The 21,043-nt window shown below is 47.4% G+C and overlaps 1 protein-coding gene and 1 long non-coding RNA gene across 2 annotated transcripts in view; one reads left to right on the top strand and one right to left on the bottom strand.

Annotated features, from left to right (window-relative positions):
- LOC109287509 overlaps nt 1-711 on the top strand; it is a 1,096-nt gene extending 385 nt beyond the window's left edge. Inside the window, exon 2 of the long non-coding RNA XR_002094879.1 lies at nt 360-711. This is a non-coding gene — a long non-coding RNA (uncharacterized LOC109287509). The remainder of the gene's footprint in view (nt 1-359) is intronic.
- Nucleotides 712-3,269: 2,558 nt separating this feature from the next.
- DECR2 (2,4-dienoyl-CoA reductase 2) lies at nt 3,270-4,529 on the bottom strand. Its single transcript, XM_019502119.1, is given in 4 exon segments — nt 3,270-3,499; nt 3,501-3,583; nt 3,586-3,834; nt 4,482-4,529. Coding segments are annotated over 4 exon segments (525 nt in total). The 3' UTR covers nt 3,270-3,354.
- Between the last annotated feature and the right edge of the window lie 16,514 nt (nt 4,530-21,043).

Here is a 21,043-nt window from a genome sequence, read left to right as displayed (position 1 = left end):
ATGTAAATAGTGGGGTCGCCCAGGGCAGGGGGCGCCGCTCACCTCACCTGGGCTGGGCTGCTCGTGTCCCCCTGCCCGCCCGGGTGGCGGCGGAAGCGGCCCGGCTGCGGCCACCTCACTTCACAGCCAACGGGCGGCGGGGCGCCGCTGCGGGCGCGCGGGGCTTCTCGGCTTTGCAGTCGCTCCCCGGGGAGCTGCGGCCGCGCGCGGGCACGTCCTGATCGCTTGACACGGGCTCGATCGTGGGGAGAGCCAAGCTCCCGGGTGGGTGAAGGCTTAAGGTCAGGCCCCTGCGTGGGAAACTCCGTGCAGCTGCCTTCAGGGCGGGGGGGTGACACATACGCTTTTTAGTTTTGCAGTGTAGAAAGAGTCACGCCACGTCGTGGCTTCTCGGCAAGACAGTCGTTACAAGCTAGAAACGGGCTGCAGGAAGTGATTACAAACGCCGGCTTCACATCCCTCGTGGGCAGGAAAGCCCCTCGCCTGCATAAGAGCTGAGCCTCCCGGCTCCCAGGAGGGCCAAGTGATCCTGTGCTAACACCGGTGGGAAGCTGAATGAAAGAAAGGGTTTTTGATGGCCCATGTTAGTAATTTTGCATTTAAAAATATTTTAGGTAGCTGTAGCAATGTGATTTCAGGTGTTGGTAATTTTCCTTCTGTCCTTTTTCTAAATCTCAAAGATCCTTTCAAAGTAAGCAAACCCAAAAGTAAGTAAATAAATAAATAAAAATCTGAGTATGTACTGGGCGAGTCTTGGATGCATCTTCACTAATGAAAATGGCTGTCTACACTAGTGGGACCACAGCTGTGTAGATGTACCAAGCTAACTTTAAATTACCTAACCCAGGGGTCGGCAACATCTTTGGACAGTGCCAAAAACATTGGCAACCTCCACCTGTAAAATGTTGGCGTGTTAGAGGCAGACAGCAAGTGAGCCGTGAGGGGCCTGATCCTTGTTGTGGCAGTGCAGCCCTTCCACACCACCTGCCAACATGCCTTCACATGCCATGCTCTGGCACCTATGCCAGGGGTTGTCTAACCCTGACCTAAGCTAGGGTGATGTTAAATAATAAGGGATGGCCAATATAAATTTTCAGATTATGAGCAGACCCTGAGATCTGTGCTCCTGGAGCTATATACCATATCAGTTCCTGAGCTAGCTAAAGCTTAAAGCTCCTTTGAGTATATCTACACAAACTGCAGTCACACTTTTGACTATTGTATAGACATGCCATTTTGCAAATTAAATAACTGAAATAAGATCTGGAGGAGGGCAAGGCAAGCAGATTTTGAATGAGTTCCAATTAAGGCTATGGTTTTGTCTTTTTTTTAACCTAATTGCAAATGAAAACTGTAAGTTGCCTTCTGCTTACCATGCTGAGTTATATAATTTTATCCTGAATTATCTAAATTGAATTAAGAATGTACCTTTTTTCCTAAATACAGGGCTCAGGTGGCTGGGAGCAAATAGTCATAAGGTGAAATATAGTCTTGGCTCCACTCTGCAATAGGCAGAAAAGTGGTGCTGTTATGTCAGGCAGCATCCCAAATATAGACCTGATCCAATTTAATCCCTCCCAAAGGCAGCAGAGAGATTCTGACCCTTGAGTCACTCTGAGGCCACGTGTGCATGAGAAGTGCACAAGAAGTATGCCAGTACATTATGCAGGCAGAGGTCTCATAGCATTCAACACAGCTTATATTAGCAAGACTTGCTTTTGCTTGTACAAGTATAATTTATTTCAGCTTCACTGAGCAAAATAAGCTAAACCAGCAAAACTACTATTTTGCTGATACGACTGCATCTGTACTATGGGCTTTTGCCAGCATAGCCTTGTTGATCATGGATCACACCTGACTGACATCACTATGCCAGATGTTTGTAGTTTAATCATGTACTAAGTCCCAACTTTCCTTCCAGGCTTCTTCACAAGACAGTGCAACAAGGCAACACTACTTTTTTTAAAGACATTGTTTTCTCACAATCTAACCCTTATCTAATTCTTTTTTTTTTTAAAGCAGAAAAGCCCCCATCTCCTGTTTTGGGCATTTTGATAATACCCAAAATGCAGTCTAAAAAAACGGCAGAAAAGTTCCAAGGAAAATTCCTTCAAAATTACATTCTTAATACAGCCCAACAGGCAGGACTTTCTCTAACAAAGCTCCCATTCCTCATATGTAGTTCTCCCATTAGGTCTCACTTTCTTCAACTGCTTGGCTTAAACAGAGAGACCCTGTAGTGTGTAAGGATCAGCTAGCATGGATTATTTCAGATCACTGATAGAAACTTATGGCAAAAATTAGTACCTCCCATGGACATTGCTGTACCACCCGTCCATTGTCTATTAAACCGGAGGAACTTTATCTCAGGTGCCTTTGCTGACCATATTGCAGTGGTGTGGCATAGGGCATGTATTTCTTTAAGTAAACAGGTTCCAAGTCATTTAGGAGTTTATAGGTTAAAACCAATATCTTAAATTTCACAGGAAAACCAAAAGGCAGCTAGTGTAGCTTACACTGCACGGATATCATGTTTTTAGTAAAATGCATCACTTTTACCACCTACTGAAGTAACACAAAATTCTAGGTTAAATTCAAGGTATAGTTCAATGTAAATCATGATCCAGTAAGCCAGCCTGAAGGTAGCAAGGCGTGGGTCATAGAAGTCAGGTTCCCAGCAAAAGAAACGATAACAATGTCCTGGTAAAGGCAAGGTATTTTAAAAAGTATTTCTGGTAACTGCTGCAATAACATAATCTAACCACACTTTTACAAGATTTTGAGAAAGCAGAGAAGCCAGAGAAAACAGAAGATGTTAACCAGTAATTCTATTAAAATGAGTTTCACTAAACAGTTGTACTATCAGAAATCGAGGCTAAGTTTAAGGGAAATCAAGTTATTTCTATTCTTGCTTCAAATATCTCAACTTATCTCTTTTTCTAAAACCATCTCTACATAGAAAAGTTGGCCTATTTAATTACACCAGTGTGTAGAAAATACTGTATCTTTCCCTAGTGTGAACATGACAGGGATATAAAAGTGCTATCTGTCAGCAGAGAGAGAGCTAGCTGTGTTTTCCTGAAGCCATAGAGTCTTAGAAAGAAGGGCTGGAAGGGAACTTTGGAGGTCATCTACTCCAGCCCTGTGCTCAAAGTATGATCACCCCATACAAGTCAGAGAGTAAACCTGGGGAGCGAGCCTGGGCTTAGCTAGTCAGGAATATATTGGTCCCTGCTTTCCTTAGTCCAGCTAGGTAACCTCAATGGCTGACCTCTGCTGCCAAGCTCTATGGTCATGGAGATGTCCCCAGACCCTAGTAATTTGTTAAAATCACATACATCAGTTAGCTGTTCATCATTTATCCTTGTTAGCTTCCATGGCCTGAAGATCCAAAAGTGCACAGAAGTCATTTGCAAAGATCAGCCAGCTCCCTCTGTCCACCACCATGGTTGCTTCAGTCATATACGATACTCAGGGGCTCACCAAAGGCCTACTACCAATATTCCTCAGTGCCTGGCATAGGGGTTGGGTTATTGACCCAGATGTTGTTGGGCTCCCACTCCACTTCCAGGTACTTGGTCAATTCATTACATCTACAGCTGCTCTGGCAGTCTTGGCATGCACCTGAAGAGCCTGCCCCTTGTATCTCATGGTTTTTGTGATGTTAATAACCCCACCATCATCCAGCAAGCAATTCTTATACAGAACTTTGAAGACACTAAAAGTTCTAAGGGTGTCTATATCAATCACCATCTTGTAGGCACTGAAGGACAATACAGATGCTGGACATAAATTTCCTGCAGCATTGTTAATGAGGATGTCAATTTACCCATACTTTCAGTCTGTCAGAAGACAGGGTAGGTAGGCACCTTTACAGAGTAACTAAACAAGATATATAGAATCACAGAAAGTTAGGGTTCAAAGGGACCTCAGGAGGTCATCTAGTCCAAACAGGACTGGGCGCACAGATTACCACAGAGTAAAAGGGGCAAGCTTAACTGCACTCAGCTGTTCTGAGGTAGCTCTGTGGATACACATTTTATTTCCCACATGGTATAGCTTAATAGTTAATGTGTGACAGTTTACCCCTTAATGAAAGAGGGCTAAGGGTAAGGCATTGACAATTACCACAAAACATACATAGCAATTTCTCATCCTCCTTTACCTTGGAGTAACTTATTTGTGTGCCTGTCCCCTGTTATAAGTATTTTAACTATTGTGGCATTAAAATCACCACACATAACTCACCAAGATGTTTATACTGTACCAGTATAACATTTTTGCAGGCCTAACAGCTTGATACCCTGCGTGGAACCTTAAGTCATGGACATGCCAATGGGTTTATGTAAATATATATATATATATATATATATATATATATATAATGCGTAGAATGCCTGACACAACCCCCCAGAACTGATATAGATTTGACCCAAGCAGGGATGTTTTTCCCATGAACTAATCTATTGGCAATCTCTTACCATTTTCCTTACAGCCACTGAATACCTCTCACAGCTAAGCCCATTCATGTGTCCAAGGCTGAATCTGCTTATGGAACGCCTGATTTGCCGCAGCTGTGAAGATCTGGGTCAACTTCTTTCTTCTTGCTACATTATTCTTATGTGTACTTAATTGAGCACCCCATTTTGGTGAAAATAGTTTCTGTTGGACACTTTTACATTCTTTATTCTTCTTCTTGCTTGGTTTCTAGGTGTGTTTCTAAAAATTCTGATGAAACGATGCAAGTCTGATTTTCTTTTTCTGCTGTTGCTGTATTATGAAGAGGATCAACTAGCAGAGTATTTGAATTCTGTAATTATTCATTTCCTTGAAGCTTTTGGCTAAATTCTGCTCCCATGTCAACCAAAGTAAGCTCATTGGGTGCCTCCAGACAAGTGCACGTGCCTCTTGCTGCATTTTAAAGCAATTTGAGATGCCGCAAGAGGCATGCTGGAAACAAAAAGAACATTCCCCGCGCTGCATATTTGCAGCGCAGGCTCAAAATCTGATACCTGGAAATCCAAGTATAAAAAAAACCACCCCCCAGAAAAAAGGTGGGGCAGGTCACGGTCCAGGCCCTGAGACAACTGGAGGCTAGGGTCCTCCAAAAAGACACTTTGGTAGCCAGCCAAAGCATCTCTATGGCTTCTCCTTGCCCCGGTGCTGCAGCACACTGCCTGCCCATACAGGGTAAACAGCAATGCAGGCTGCACTGACCTGGACCTGGGCTCCATTCCAGGTAAGTAGGGGGTGGAGGGGGACAGGAGGGAGGGGCTGTGTGGATGCACGGGACCATGTGGGAGGGCTGCTCAGGAGGGGTGGGTCCCTCACCTGTCCCCTGCAGGGCCCATGTCACCCCCGTAGGGCACCCTCCCCCCGCCCATAGCCCACAACCCCCTGCAGCAGCAGCAGCCATTGGGATGCTCAGGGCCCTCCTGGCACAGTCCCCTGCAGTGTGGGGCAGTATGGCTTGGCCCCGGTTGCCTGGCACCCTACGCTTCGTGTGCCACATTGTGCAGGCCCAGCCTAGCTTGGCATGGGGCCGTGAGCCTTCAGGCAGCTACGGGCTGCTTGGGCAGTCACCCAGGGCCCAGCGCTGCTTGAAGGAACCGTCTGTCACGCCAGGCCAAGTTCTGCCTCCACAGAACCGGCCTGGCCTGATGGTCCACAGGGCCCGTGGAGGTAGGACCTGGCCCAGCATGACAGGCAGTCCCTGAGAGCAGGACCAGGCCCTGGGTGACAGCCCAAGTGGCCTGGAGCTGCCTGAAGGTGCACAGCCCTGCACCAACCCAGGCCAGACCCACGCGATATGGCATAGGCAGTGCCAGGTGACCAGGGCCAAGCCATGCTGCCCTGTGCCATGGGGGGCTGTGCCAGGATGGCTGCTGCTGCTGCAGAGGGGCTGTGGGCCATGCAGAGGGGCCTCTAGCACCCCCTGGCTGCAGATCCAGGAGAAGCTGGACAGGGTCATTTTGCCCCAAGTGACAACTTGCCCCACACCAAAGTACAGGTCCAGGCACATGCGCTGAGGCAAAAATCCCTGGAAAAAATTTGTGCCATTCCTATTTATGCTGTTGCAAGTGTGCATGTGTGGACGTACCCATTGATTTCAGTAATGTTGTGGTGATCCGAGAACAGAACTTGGCCCTTCATTTAATTAATGCTGCTTTCTCTCTTGATAGGTTTGTTTATGTAATGTATGTGCTGTTGGGAATTTAATTTCCCCTGGTGACACTTAGCTACTAGTAATGGTCAAACAGGATTCTTAAGGATTAATATTGTTATGCTTCTATGTAGGAGACAATTTCCTGCAGCATGGAACATGAACCAAACCTGATGCTTACAAATGTTTGATGGTAGATCTACCCTTGCAAGCCTTGCCAGTGGAGATGTAACCATTAAAACAAACTTTTGTCAGCATAAGCTGTCTCCAATAGCAGGGTTTAAACAAGTTTTCTCAACAGAATAAACTGTACTTTTCTTCAGTCTTCACAAAATAAATAAACTGCAACTAGTCAATTAGCAAAAGCATTGTAATATAGAGAAAGAAGGGGAAGGGCTGAGGGCCATACGTAAAGATTGCATCAGAGAGCTTTTGAAGAAATCCTTCCTTTGTTGCTGGCTGAAAAAATCTTGAAGCCATTAACAGTAACATTTGTAAGGTCACAGAGGATAGGAGGACCAGAGAAGACCTAAAATAGTGCCCAATTTTAGAAAGAAAAAAAAGGCAGACCCACACAGTTGTAGATTGGCCAGGCTGATGTCAGTCCTAGGACATTATTGGAACAATTAAACAAAACAATCAATCTGGAAACACCTAGAGGAGGAAGAGGTGATCAACAGCAGCCAACATGGATCTGTGCATGCCAGATCCTATCAAACCAACTTGATTTCTTTCTTAAAACAGGGTAATTAGTATGGAGGAAGGGCATACAGTGGATTCGCTTTGACTTTAGTGAGGCTTTTGATACAGTCCCCATGACATTCTCGTAAGTAAACTAGAGAAACATGAGCTAGATAGAATTACTGTTGGGTAGATCCATAAATGGCACAATAACTGTAAGCAAAGGGTAACTATAAATGGATTGATATCAGAGTAGCAGGAGGTTTCAAACAGGGTTCCACAGGGATCTGTTTTGGGTTCAGCGCTATATAACATTTTTATTATGGTAATGACTAGGTGCTGAAATACACAGTTTCCTAATCAAGTCTGCAGGTGACAAGTAGGAGAAGTTGCAGACACTTTGAAGGATAGGAATAAGATAGCAATTCAAAAGCAACTTGATATACTGGAGAACTGGATTACAGAAAACAAAATGAAATTCAGAACAGACAAATGTAAGATGTTATATCAGGATGGACCATTATTTTGGCTGGAGGACTGCTTAATGAGTTTTGGTGTGCGGTTGAGGGCTGCAAGGGTAGCTCCACCCCTTAACAGATGCCCCACACCCTGGTTGCTATCTTGGAACCAGAAGTCCCATCCCCTAACCCCTGACCTTTGTCATGAGAAGTCCCAATCCTTGCCTCCAGAAGTACTTCTTTCATGAGGGAGGTTTGCCATCTTGGAACCTGAAAAACAAAACAAATCATGCTAAAAATCAAACATCTACTACAACGTATTTTAATTTTATTTAAAAAAATATGTTTGTCCTGATATATGTGTGTTTGAGAAGTGTATATAGAGGAGGCTGCATAATAGCTAAAAATGAAGTCTTAGTATTGTATATTGTTGTATGGTAAGTGTGTGGGGAGTGTGTTTGTCTGGTGGCATGTGGTGTGTGTGTGTGAGTCAGTGTGCGGTTTGTGGGGGGGCATGGGCTTGGGGTGTACATGTGGGGGCCCCCCACATCCCAGCACACAGCTCCCACAGCTGGTGGCAGCAGCAGCAGGCAGCAGACCCTCTGAATGCTTATGGTCCATGGCTGGCAGAGCCCCCGGTGGTGTGAGGCTCCATCCAAGACCAGGGATCTGCACATGGTGGCAGGGAGCAAAGCCAGGCTGCCCCAGCTCTGTTGCATGGGACTCCCTGAAGCTCATGTGCAGCTCCCAGGATTTGGCCAGAGCTGTGCACCACCAGGGGAGCCCCACACCATGGAGCTGGTGGCCTGATCCTGCTCCCTGCCACCACATGCAGCTCTTGGGACTCAACCAGGACTGCAGGGAATGAGGCCAAGCTAGCCTGGCTCCATCACATGGGGCTCCCCACCACTCCTGGCCAAGTCCCAGGAGCTGCATGTAGCAGCAAAGTGGGGTGAGGCCACCCACTCCATCGTGTGGGGCTCCCAGTCCAGTCCTGGGAACTACATAAGCCACAGGGAACCCTGCATGATGGAACTGGGCCAGTCCCATGCTCCTGGTGGCCTGGGCCCCACGCTTCTGCTGCCCCAGTCTCTGTGCTGCCACCCCAACCCCATGCTCCTACTGGCTGTGGCATAAGTCTCACCCTTCCACCGGCCCCACCAGGCTCTGCACTCTTACCACCCACCTGCAGCTTCCCCCTGCCCACCACTGCTTCCCTACCTGCTGTCCCAAGTGGTGCAGCAGGGACTGGAGGAGGACCTGCTGGAGGCTGGGGGAGCTGAGCAATACCCTGGGTAGCTGCAGTAGTGTCAGTAGCAGAACCTCCCACAGGTGAGTGTGGGAGTACAGCACACTGCTTCAGTGGGGCTTGACTCCACACAGAGCACAGCCAAGCTAAATGCAATTAATTGGAGGATGCCCATCCGTTGGCTAGATGAAATTGCCTGGTGAGCCATATTTTTCCTGGCCCTGTGTTATACCTAGGGAAGAAAAAACAAATGCACAAATATAGAATAGAGATAATTGGCAATGTAATTTAGAAGGATCTGGCGGGATTTGGTGGATCACAAATTCGGCAAAGCCAGTTATCAAAATGATACTGTTGCAAAAAAGTAAATGCAAAGGATGCGTTAACAGCAGTAGTGTATGTAAAACACTGGATGTGATAGTAGAACTTCCTAGATCTTAAATACCGAAGGCTGCAAATGAGACAGGAACACAGGAAAAACACTGGTCACCACCTGCTCGCTTTCTTTTTCAGCACCCACTCTCTGCCACTGTGGGACACAGGATACTGAGCAAGATGGAGCTGTGGACTGACCCAGTGAATGGCAATGCTTTTGTTTTTATATGTAGTGTGCTACTCAGCACTGGTATTTTGTGCATTTTGGACTACACATTTTAGGAAGGAAGTAGAGAAACCGGAGTGGACCAGAAGCCAGGAACAAAGATGATAAAAGCGATTTGAATCCAGCCCAAGGAAAGGTTGAGAGAACCAGGTATGTTTAGTCTGGAGAAAAGAAGAGTAAGGAGGAATATAGTAGCAGTTTTCAATATATGAAAGGCTGCTATAAAGGAAAACAATTGTTCTCTCACCACAGAGGGCAAGACACAAAGCAATGGGTTTAGACTACAGATGTCTTAAATTAAAGCTCAGAAAAAAAAACCCACTGCCAAGAACAGCAGGGTAATAGAACAAGCTGCTAAGGGAAGTTGTAGACTTTCCTTCCTCAGCTGCATAAGCATTTGATGGGGATGGTTTAGGAATAATGCACTCTGTATTCATGCAGGAGGTTGGACTCTGTGGCCCTTTGTCCTTTTCAGCCCTAGCCTAATTGGACAAGAGCTGGGTGGAGCGGAGTGGAGTGGGGAGTGGATGCACCCTGCCTGTTGTGGGCTCCGGGCTCCTGACCCTGCTGCCTTTCCCTTGGGAGCCCCATGCTGGCTGTGCACCCCGTCTTCCCAGCAGCAGACGAAACCCATTGCTTTTGCCAGCAGGGGATTGGTGGACAGTGAAACGCACTACCCTATCCACAAATTAAAGTTGCTAGTTCTGAAATGGCCTATTACAGAAAAATTCAGGGACTACCTGTACTGGGCCAGATTTGAGGTATGGATGGATAATAGCCCCTTGACATATGTGCTAACAAGTGCCAAGCTAGATGCTACGGGACACAAATGGGTGGTTGCCTTGGCTGATTATAAGTTTAGCATCCATTATTGTGTAGGAAGGCACAGCATGGATGCAGATGCTTTGTCATGGTGGCCCCATGGCTCTGAAACAGGTGATTTCTGTGGATGGCATGAGAGGCATATGCAACCACAGTGGTATGGGAACACTGCGCTCAGGTTCTCCTCCAGAGTGCACTGCTGAGATGCTATGTCTTTCTGTTGAGAGCATTCCCCAACTATCCATTAACTATGTGCTGGAACAACCCCCTTTGTCTAGGCTTGATGCTGCTGGTTGGCAAGAGGCGCAAGAGCAAGACATGGGTCAAATGGGTCGCCAACTGGCTGGAGGGCCGCACCCAGAGGGTGGCAGTGGATGGGTCCTTCTCAACTTGGAAGGACGTGGGCAGTGGGGTTCCACAGGGCTCGGTCCTCAGGCCCGCGCTGTTCAACATCTTCATCAGTGATTTGGACGAGGGGGTAAAAAGCACCCTGTTCAAATTTGCTGATGACACTAAGATGTGGGGGGACGTGGGCACACTAGAAGGAAGCAACAGGCTACAATCTGACCTAGACAGGTTACAAGGGTGGGCGGATGAGAATAGGATGGGTTTCAACACAGACAAGTGCAAGGTGATGCACCTGGGGAGGAACAACCGGCACCATACCTACAGGTTGGGGAACTCCCCTCTTGTCAGCACGGAGGCGGAAAAGGATCTTGGAGTCATCATTGACTCCAAGATGAACATGGGTCGGCAGTGTGGGGATGCAGTTAGGAAGGCCAACCGTACCTTGTCATGCATCCACAGATGCATTTCAAGCAGGTCAAAAGAGGTGATCCTCCCCCTCTATGCGGCACTGGTCAGGCCGCAGTTGGAGTACTGCGTCCAGTTCTGGGCGCCGCACTTCAAGAGGGATGTGGACAGCATGGAGAGGGTCCAGAGGAGGGCCACTCACATGATCAGGGGACAGCAGGGCAGGCCCTATGAGGAGAGGCTACGGGACCTGAACCTGTTCAGCCTCCAAAAGAGAAGGCTGAGGGGGGATCTTGTGGCCTGTTATAAACTAGTCAGGGGGGATCAGCAGGCATTGGGGGAGTCACTGTTCCCCCGAGCACTGCCAGGAGTGACCAGGAATAACGGTCACAAGCTGGCAGAGGGTAGGTTTAGGTTAGACATCAGGAGGCGCTATTTCACGGTCAGTGCGGCTAGGGTCTGGAACCAACTTCCAAGAGAGGTGGTGCAGGCTCCTACCCTGGGGGTTTTTAAGAGGAGGTTAGATGAACACCTTGCTGGGGTCGTTTGACCCCAGTACTCTTTCCTGCCACGGCAGGGGGTCGGACTAGATGATCTGCTCAGGTCCCTTCTGACCCCAGAAACTATGAAACTATATGTGATGTCATAAAAGATAAATGAATGTGGTACTCTTCTCGTCAGGTTAGACCTGAAACTGCAGATGCTAAACTGCTCCTGAGGTCAAGCTTAAGTTGGTGGATGGAGTGCCGCACAGCATAACCACTGACCCAGGTGGTAATCAATTAAATTGGTGCTACCCAAAAGATACAGAACTGTGGCCTGAGAGCTTTGTATGATGACTTCGGGCACTTAGGGTTTGAAAGGACTCGGGGGCTTATTCAAGACAGGTTCTATTGGCTGTGGATGACTGGTGATGTCCAACAGAAATGAGAGTTCTGTGCCCAGTGCATGCAAAGGAAAACCCTGCCCACCAAAACTGTTTATCTGTATACCATCACCAGCACGAAACCACTTGAACTGGTATGTATTGATTTCCTGTCTCTGGAACTAGACAGGAAGAACATTGGGAATATTTTAGTGGTGACAGACCATTTTACTGAGTATGCCCAAGCATACCCCACTCAGGACCAGAAAGCCACTACAGTTGCCTGTGTCCTGTGGGAAAAATACTTTTTAGTTTATGGGTTTTCAACTTGAATACACTTGGATCAGCGGAGAGACTTTGAAAGCTGACTTTTAAAAGAGGTGTTCAGGGTAGCTGGAATTCAGATATCCAGAACCACCCCATATCACCCACAAGGGAACCCACAACCTAAATGTTTCAACTGGACTTTGCTAAACATGTTGGGAACACTGCAGGCAGAACAAAAAGTGAGCTAGAGTCAGCGTGTGGTGTCTGTACATGTCTACAAAGCCACGCACAGTGACACCACCAGGGTCAGCCCCTACTTTTTTATGTTTGGGCAGGAATCTTGCCTTCCTATAGACTTGTGCTTCAGGGTAGCTGAAGATAGTGAGGGTTATGACAAACATAAACAGTACCTTACCAAAATGCAGGAGAGACTTAAAGAAATGTATCACCTCGCCATGGCAGCTGCTCATAGGAACGCTGATAGGCACAAGCACCAGTATGATACTAGAGTACAAGTACAAGACTTCCAGGGTACTACTGCAGAATATGGGCCTCACAGGAAAACACATGATAGGTGGAAGGGCACACCTTACTTAGGGGTCAAACGACTAGGAAATATACCCATCTATAAAGTGAGACCGAAAACAAGGCTGGGGCCGGAGAAAACTGTACACTGAAAGCTGTTGTTGCCAGTCATGGAGTTAGTCTTTTCCCACTGCCTACGGACAAGGAGGAGGAACTCTCAGAAAGAGGAGACTCTCAAAGGAAGAACCCCTGTCCCCCAGCATCAAGGCATCAACCTTCCCTTAATCAGAACAGTTTGTTGAGGAGCGACTCAGAGGAAGACTACCCAATGGGTCCGGGTCTAATGGGTGGAATCTACTTTCAATCCCCTACTTGTGATCCTGAGGAGGGTTGTTCCCTATAATGCACGCCCCAGCGGGTACTGATGGCACGTTAAACCAACGTGCAACAGAGTTCACCCCTATGGGGGAGTGGCCAGGGACTCAAATCAATGTGTGCAGAAGGAGAGGAGAGTCCTCCAACTCCCCTGTTACCTAGCAGAGAAAGCCACTGTGCACCTGTCCCTGCCACACCCAGGGCAGTCAGAATTAGAAGGCCTGTGCAGCACCTAACTTATAATGCCCTGAAAGTTGCATCAGAGATACCTGTTACCTTCCCATGAAGGCATTAGGCATAACCCACACCAAGAAGTTATTAATTTGCCAGGACATCAAAATCCTGGGCTAGGGGATGGAGAATGTAACATGCACACAAAATGCATAAGCATACACATAATGCATAAGCATTTTGTACTGCAAAGTTTCACAGTTGGTAGGGTCGGAAGGGACCTAAGCAGATCATCTAGTCCAACTCCCTGCCATGGGCAAGAAAAGATGCTGGGGTCAAATGACCCCAGCTAGGTGGCTGTTTAGCCTCCTTTTGAGGACTGTCAGGGTAGGGGCAAGCACCACTTCCCTTGGAAGTTGGTTCCAGCTCCTAGCCGCCCTGACAGTGAAATAGTGCCTCCTGGTATCTAGCTTGAATCTACTCTAAGTCAACTGGTGGCCATTGTTCCTTGTTACCCCTGGTAGTGCTTGGGGGAACAGGGACTCTCCCATTGCCTGCTGGTCCCCCTTGGCAAGTTTAAAGGTGGCCACCAGATCCCCTCTCAGCCTTCTTTTGTGGAGGCTGAACAGGTTCAGGTCCCGTAGCCTCTCCTTGTAGGGCCTGCCCTGCTGCCCCCAATAATGTGAGTGGCCCTCCTCTGGACCCTCTCGATGCTGTTAACATCCCTCCTGAAGCGTGGCGCCCAGAACTGGACGTAGTACTCCAACTGCAGCCTGACCAATGTCGCATAGAGGGGGAGGATCACCTCCTTGGACCTGCTCATGATGCATCTATAGATGCATGACAAAGTGCGGTTAGCCTTCCTGACCACATCCTCACATTGTCAGCCCATGTTCATCTTGAAATCAACAGTGCACTGATGAGAAGGGAGTTCCCCAGTCTGTAGGTATGCTGCTGGTTCTTCCTCCCCAGGTGCAACACCTTGCACTTTTCCATACTGAAACCCATCCTATTCTCATCCACCCACCTCTGTAACCTGTGAAGATCTAGTTGTAGCCTGTCCCTCTCTTCTAGTGTGCTCACTTTTCCCCACACCTTAATGTCATCTGTGAATTTGAACAAGGTGCTTTTCACCCCCTTGTCCAAATAGTCAATGAAGATATTAAAGTGTGGACCCCAGGACCAAACCCTGGGGAACCCTACTGTCCACATCTCTCCAGGTCAAAAATGACCCATCCACCACCACCCTCTGGGTGCGGCACTCCAGCCAATTTGCGACCCATCTGACTGTGTAGGTGTTGACTCCACAGACGCTTAATTTTTTCACGAGGATGGGGTGAGACAGTGTCAAAGGCCTTCCTAAAGTCCAGGAAGACTACATCCACTGCGACACCTGCATCCAAGGCTTTTGTGACCTGGTCATAGAAGGCCACCAGGTTGGTGTGACAGGACCTGCCTCTAATGAACCCGTGTTGATTGCATCTAAGCATAAATTCCCCTGCTGGACCCTCGCAGATGTGCTGGATAATTTTCTCAAACAGCTTCCCCAGGACTGAGGCAAGACTAACGGGCCTATAGTTTCCTGGGTCCTCTTTCCTCCCTTTTTTGAAAATGGGGACCACATTGGCCCTTTTCCAGGCATCAGGCAGCTCACGAGAGCACCACAAGTGCTCATAAAGCTGTGCCCGGTGCCCTGCAATGACCTCTGCCAGTTCCCTAAGCACTCTGGGGTGGAGATCGTCAGGCCCTGCTGATTTGAACACATCTAGTCGCTCCAGAAGTTCCCTCACTGCCCCTGGGCCTGGCTGCGGCTCCCCTGGGTCTGTCTAGAATCCCAGTGAAGGGGATGTCCCTGTCCCTGCTCAGAAAAACGGAAGCAAAGAATCTGTTAAAAGAGATTAGCTTTGTCATCTGGTGCTACCACCAGATTATCAAGCATGTCCTGCAGAGGCCTCACATTATTTGGCACCTTCTTTTTATCCCCCATGTATTTAAAAAAGGACTTCTTGTTATCTTTGATCCGGGTTGCTAGTCCCAGTTCCATCTCTGCTTTAGCCTTCCTAATAGCCCTGCTACAATCTACAGTCAAGGAGGTATAATCCTTCTTGGTGATGATCCCTCCCTTCCATTGAGTGTACACCTCCTTTTTGGCTTTGAGGAGTTTGTGGATGCTTTTGGTGAACCATGGGGGCTTTTCAGCACTCTTGTCCCCTTTGAGCCGCGTGGGGATTGTCACACTTTGGGCTTGGAGGATCGTCTCCTTAAGGAATGACCACTCTTCTTGGACTCCCAAATCCCCTCCCCTCTGGGACCTCAGTGCCTCCGCGACTAGTCTCCTTACCTCACTGAAATCTGCCCTCCTGAAGTCCAGGGCTGCCACCTTGCTGCAGGCCTTTGACACCCTGTGCTGGATGATAAATTCCAGTAGGCAATGGTTGCTATCACCCAGGTGGTCGAGCACCCACAGTCCCCACACCAGGTCGTCGCCTGTGGCTAGGACCAGGTCCAACAAGGCATTTTCCCTGGTAGGACTGTGCACCTCCTGGGTTAGGTGGAGGTCTTGTATCTCAGCAAGGAACCCATGTGAGCGGTCAGACCTGGCTGACTGCTCTTCCCAGCAGATGTCCAGGTAGTTTAGGTCACCCATGATGACCATGTCCCTTAACTGCCTCCACGAGCTGACCTGAGAATTCCCAGTCCAGCTCTTCTCCCTGGTTAGGTGGCCTGTAGTAGATCCCCACTGTTAGGTCCCTTTCCCCCCTCTGATCCCCTTGTATTCTGACCCAGAGCACCTCCATCTACCCTACCTCAGACCCAGTGCTGTTTGCAGAGGATGTGTATTGCTCTTTGATGTAGAGCATCACATCCCCCGCCTTTCCTCCCTGTTCTATCCTGCCTGTACAGCCAATAGCCCTTGATGTTTATGACCCAGTCGCGTGTTGGATCCCACCAAGTTTCAGCGAGCCCCACTATGTCTGGGTTTGCATTAGCTAGCAGGAGGGCAAGTTTCTCCTGCTTGTTCCCCATACTGCAAGCATTAATGTAGAGGCATTTAAGGCCTCCTGAGGGCGTATGCACCTCCCCCCCAATCCCTGGACTGTCTGGGCCCCTGTCTCTTACCAGGGTATTTCTTGTGCTTGTCGCCTGACTTGGCTGTGCTGATCTTGTGGGTGTCTCTTGGTTTGGTGTTCTGTGGCTCCCTTGGTACTCTTCCTCGTCCTCCCCCAATGTGCCTACTTTAAAGCCTGCTGGAGGAGATCAGCCAACCTGGAAGAGAACACACGCTTACCTTTGGGAGAGAGGTGAAGCCCATCCCACCCGAACATGTCTCTTGTTCTGAAGTGAGGGTCGTGGTCCAGAAAGCTGAAGCCCACCATGAGACGCCATTCCTGAAGCCGCAAGTTGACGTCCCAGATGCAGGTCTCATGGTGTCTTCCATGCCCGCTCACTGGGAGGATCGATGAGAAGACCACTTGTGCCCGTATCTCCTTCAGCTTGCCCCCCAGTGCTTGGTAGTGTTCTAGTTTTATGCTGTAGTAAAAATATTATTTTAGTTTGAATATGACCAGGTTTAATATGTGTTAATTCTGCTGTCTCTTGTCTGTTTCTAATCTGAAAAGAAATGTGTCATGCTAGCACATAGGCAGGAAAGCTCTTTTGGTTAGACCTTTTGTCTGGAACCAACCCTTCTGTTTACTATAAGCAAGAAAACCTGGCTTCTTGTCACCTAAGCAAGGGAAAAACAGACCCTTGGCCTAATTGGGTACTGTTTTTTTTTCAAAATAATTAAGAGGAAAAACTGGACATTGGGCAAGCCCTGATGGGAAAAGCTTGGACAATGTCATGCCAGGTATATAGAAATTTCTCAACTGGGATTCAGCTCTCTTTTTTTCCTGGGACTGCTGAGATGTGAAAAGCTGAATTGAGAGCCAGAGAAACTATTCCCCATGGAGGGGAGGGGGGGAAACCTTTTTCACTGAAGAAGCAAACTGAAGCTATGTGAAGGGAAAGCCTCAGGTACAGGGAAAGAAAGTCAGCCTGTCTCAGGGCTTGAGACTCCCTATCCTTTCCTTCCTCTTTCTCATTTTGTTTTCTGGGTTTTGAGTGGGATGATATCATGGGAGTATTAATCCTTAGAGCACGCTGACCAGGATTGGAGCCTGGCAGGTTTTGCTGGCACGCTTTGGGCCAAGGTAAGACGTAGAGTGCTTTGGGCCAGGGCTGAGAGCCTGACACAGTTCAGTTGATGTTGTAACCTAGCTGTGTGGCTGAACCCCAACTGGATGATTTGCTGACAGTTTTGGCCAGAATTAAACGCCTGTCAGAACTGAGCTAGGATTAAAGCCTTGAGTGGGATAATACTGTGAGGGTATTAATCCCTAGAGAAAACTGACTAGGAATGGTATCCTGGCTGTTATTGGCAAGCATAAGCTTGGCCGCCTTTTTGTTGTTTCACAGCTGTTATGGCTCAGCATAACTGTGTAGTTGAGACTAAATTTCCAGGCCACAGCCAAATAGGCCTGGTGCTCTTTTTTTGTATGTTCAGGCCCCGGTACAGGATAGGCCTGAACATACAATCCTTTTATTGTTTTATAGTTGTTGCGTCTCAGCATAGCTACGTAGCTGAACCCTGCTGTATATTCCAGGGCCTGGTGCAAATAGGCCTGGGTCCCACCTTTTTTACAGCTGTTGTGTCTCAGCATGGCTGTGTAGCTTAGCCACACTGTCTGGTTGCTGCACATTTGGCCCTGGCTTGGGGTCTGGCATGTTTTCGGACCTGGCATGTGTTGTTGCTTTTGTGGCTCTTTATGTTCCAAACAAGCAGCATGGTTAGGCGCTAGTTGCAGTTCAGGATGTTTTGCTGTTTGGCTGTCCTTTCTTTGAGTCATTTTGCAGTTTTCTACCTTAGCAGAGCTGGGGATTGGGATTAGGTATTTTGGGGTGAAGTATGATGACAAAAGCTTCAGTTAACCCCTCAAAACCACCGTGCATGTGGACATCAGCATCCCACAGCTTCTCAGGTAGCAATAAGGAGCCCTTTGCACCACAGAAGGATCTTCGCTCACTAGCAGCATCCTGAGATGCAGTGAACTCCAAAAGAGCCATTCATAAGACTCTTTGGGGTGGGCCCTCCTCTTCAGCCCGTTGCTGAAGGGCAGGTATAGAGGTGCAGGTTCCTGGGACTACCTTTTGGGAAGCCCCAGGTCCCAGACTGCCTGGGCATGGGTAGAGATGTAACATTTCTGGAAATCTTGAAGCCATGGAAAAAAAAAATTGGGGAAAAATTGAAATATATGCAATACTTATTTTCTTAGCACCCTCTACAGATCTAAATTAACTTTGCTGCTTTAAGAACATAAAATGTATTATGTATAAGTTGGTTTGCTCAAAAAATTATGATGTTTGGTATATTTATTAAATTTAAAAGTATAGTTTATTCAGACAATAATTACAAATTTACTAATTTAATCTACTTTAAAATGTTTTTAATTTTTGTTACAAATGGAGCTACAAACTCCTGAACTCTAAGGAACCTAGCAACTCTTAGTTTTTGCCAGTTTATAAGAAGCAGGCAAAATTTAAAGTTGAAAATAGAAGAAACCAACAACATTATAGTAAAACGAAGTTATTATGTGTTCTGGACTTAGTCTCCTCCACAGTGTCAAGCAGATACAGAAAGCACTCATTTTTAGAAAAAGAGGAAAAGGGGGGGAAAAAAAGACTCATTGAATACAAATGTTGCTACATGAAACTTTGTCTAATCTGTCTCATTTTCTGAGCTATCACTATCAGCAGTTTCTGCTTCTTCTGATCCTTCATTTTTATCATCTTCATGGACTTCTGAAAACTGAAGGTTTGCCTGGACTGAGACAAGCTTCTCAGTTCTTTCACGTTAATTTATTCTTGATTCAGTTTGAGTATTTCCAAACATAGACCAGTTTCTTTCACATGCTGCAGAAGATGGAGGAATTTGAAGCAGGCGAGAAGCAAGAGGAGTCAGAGGCTGTGTCGTGCAAAGGTCTTGCCACCATGTTGCAGGAGGGATATGTTTGGCAGAGTCCCAAACTGCATTCATGGACCAAATACCTGAAGATGTTCTGTATTCTGCAACATTTGAAAGTACCTTTCCAATATCAAGTCCTAAGTATGTTACTTGTTTTGCAACCCAGTCAAATGCAGTAGCAGTGCTATCATCACTAACATTTCTGCCTTTGAATCTTGGATCCAAGAGATTTGAGACAGTATGAATTGACTGGCAACAAAATTCTTCCCGTCTGTCAATAAAGCCTTTCACTTTTCTTTCTTCTGTACTTATAAGCAGAGATACACTTAGATTCTCAAAAACAGCTGATTTTATCTGGGTCACTTGGTAACGAATGCCTGACAAAAGTGCACTGTCTGATTCAGATGCAGTGATTGCTGAAGAAATTGACTTTAGAATCTTCAGGGAGTTCTGCACCTGAACCCAGAAGACATCCTCACCAAGTACAGTGTTTCTTACACTTCTGGGTACTTTAACATCCTCAATTATTACCGTTTCTTGAGGAGTTGCTTTGTTTTTTTAGGAACCTTTCAAATGAGATCACCACTCCACCCCATCTAGCTTTACTACAAAGCTTGACTGTCGCTATTTTATTCTTTGCATTATTTTCTTCCTGCTTCTTCTTAAAGACTACAGCTACAATATGAGTAGCTTTTACATGTCTTATAACTTCTTTTGCTCTTCTATAGATCTTCTGCTGTGTCAAAATTCATGACGTCATTAAGAAGCAAGTTTAGCACATCCTATTGCAGTAATACGTGGATATTTATTCATTACGATCTCCCATGCTGCTTTCATGTTACTTGCATTGCTAGTCAGCAAAGTAAATACTTTACCACTCCCAATCTTCTGTAGGTCTTCATATATTTTACTAGTGATATACTCTGCAGTATGCCTGTTCTGTCTTGTTTCATTGCTTCTGTAAAAAACTGGTTAAGGTGTTGTTATCACAAACTTTATGAATCCTTCTCCATGCACATTTGTCCATCCATCTGTAAGTACTGCAAGACACAGTGCTTCATTCATTTTTCCTTAAACAGATTGCATTACATGTTCATATTCTGAGTCTAAAAGAGGCTTGCTCAAAGAATGTCTGCTGGGCAAATGGTATGATGGTCTTAGTAATTTAAAAGCTTCCTGCCAGTATGCATTTTCAGTTATTGATAATGGTGTCCCAGAAGAATATATTGCTCTTGCTGCTTTAAGCCAGTGAGGAAAAGCAGGACGCTGGTGGGGAGAAGCAGGCAGCGGAGCTGGGTAGGAGTGGCAGAGCTGGGTGCAGGGCAAGGAGCCCCTGCGTCTGGTAGGGAAGCCCAGTGGAGAAGACCATGGGGCTGGGCTCCAAGAGCTGAAGTTCGCCAGAGGGGCACGGCGGGGAGAGGAAGGTCATCCCCCCAATCCCAGGCAAAGACCAGGCTGCGCTGGAGCATTCAGGTACCCCAGTGGGGAAGGGCAGCAAGCGACAGAAAGACCCTGTGGGCAGCTGGGTGAAGAGGCAAGAGTAGGCGGCGACTAGCCCAGACCCCAGCGGGGAAGGAGCAACTCCCACCAGGTGGTGGAAACAGGAGTCATTAACTCCTTGCCTGCTGGTCCTTGGAAAAAGTAACCGGAGGTACAGACAAAGATTCCTCCTCCCATCCCAGGTAGGCAGAGGGGCCCCAGGAAAGCCAGAGTCCCCTGTACTTCATCAGCAGATGCCGAATGTCTTCACCTTGAATGAAGAATCTTCTAAGTTATCATTACCCCAGGCTGGGGTGTGTTTAGCTATCTGCGGGTTGGTCCAAAGATAAAGGATCAACTCAGGAGCAACTGAAGGCCGAATATACCCGACTCCGCTCAGACAGGCCCCGTGGGTGAGAAGAGATCATCCCGGGGAAGATTACAGGGAGCAGAGCCCTCCCAGGCCATGATGTGGTAAGGGTGGGATAAAGGGGAGCCCCACGAAGAAAGACCAGGGCCACAACCTCTCTGGGACCACCGACATGGAACGGCCTCCTCATCTATCAACATCCAAGGCATGGCAGGCGAGTAAGCAGGCGGTTCACCCAAGACAGGAAGGCGGAGCCACCA

This window comes from Gavialis gangeticus, unplaced genomic scaffold, assembly GCF_001723915.1.
Source record: "Gavialis gangeticus isolate Ggan-Ray unplaced genomic scaffold, GavGan_comp1, whole genome shotgun sequence".
In the NCBI taxonomy this organism is placed as follows: Eukaryota; Metazoa; Chordata; order Crocodylia; family Gavialidae; genus Gavialis; species Gavialis gangeticus.
This window is presented reverse-complemented; position numbering and strand designations above follow the sequence as displayed.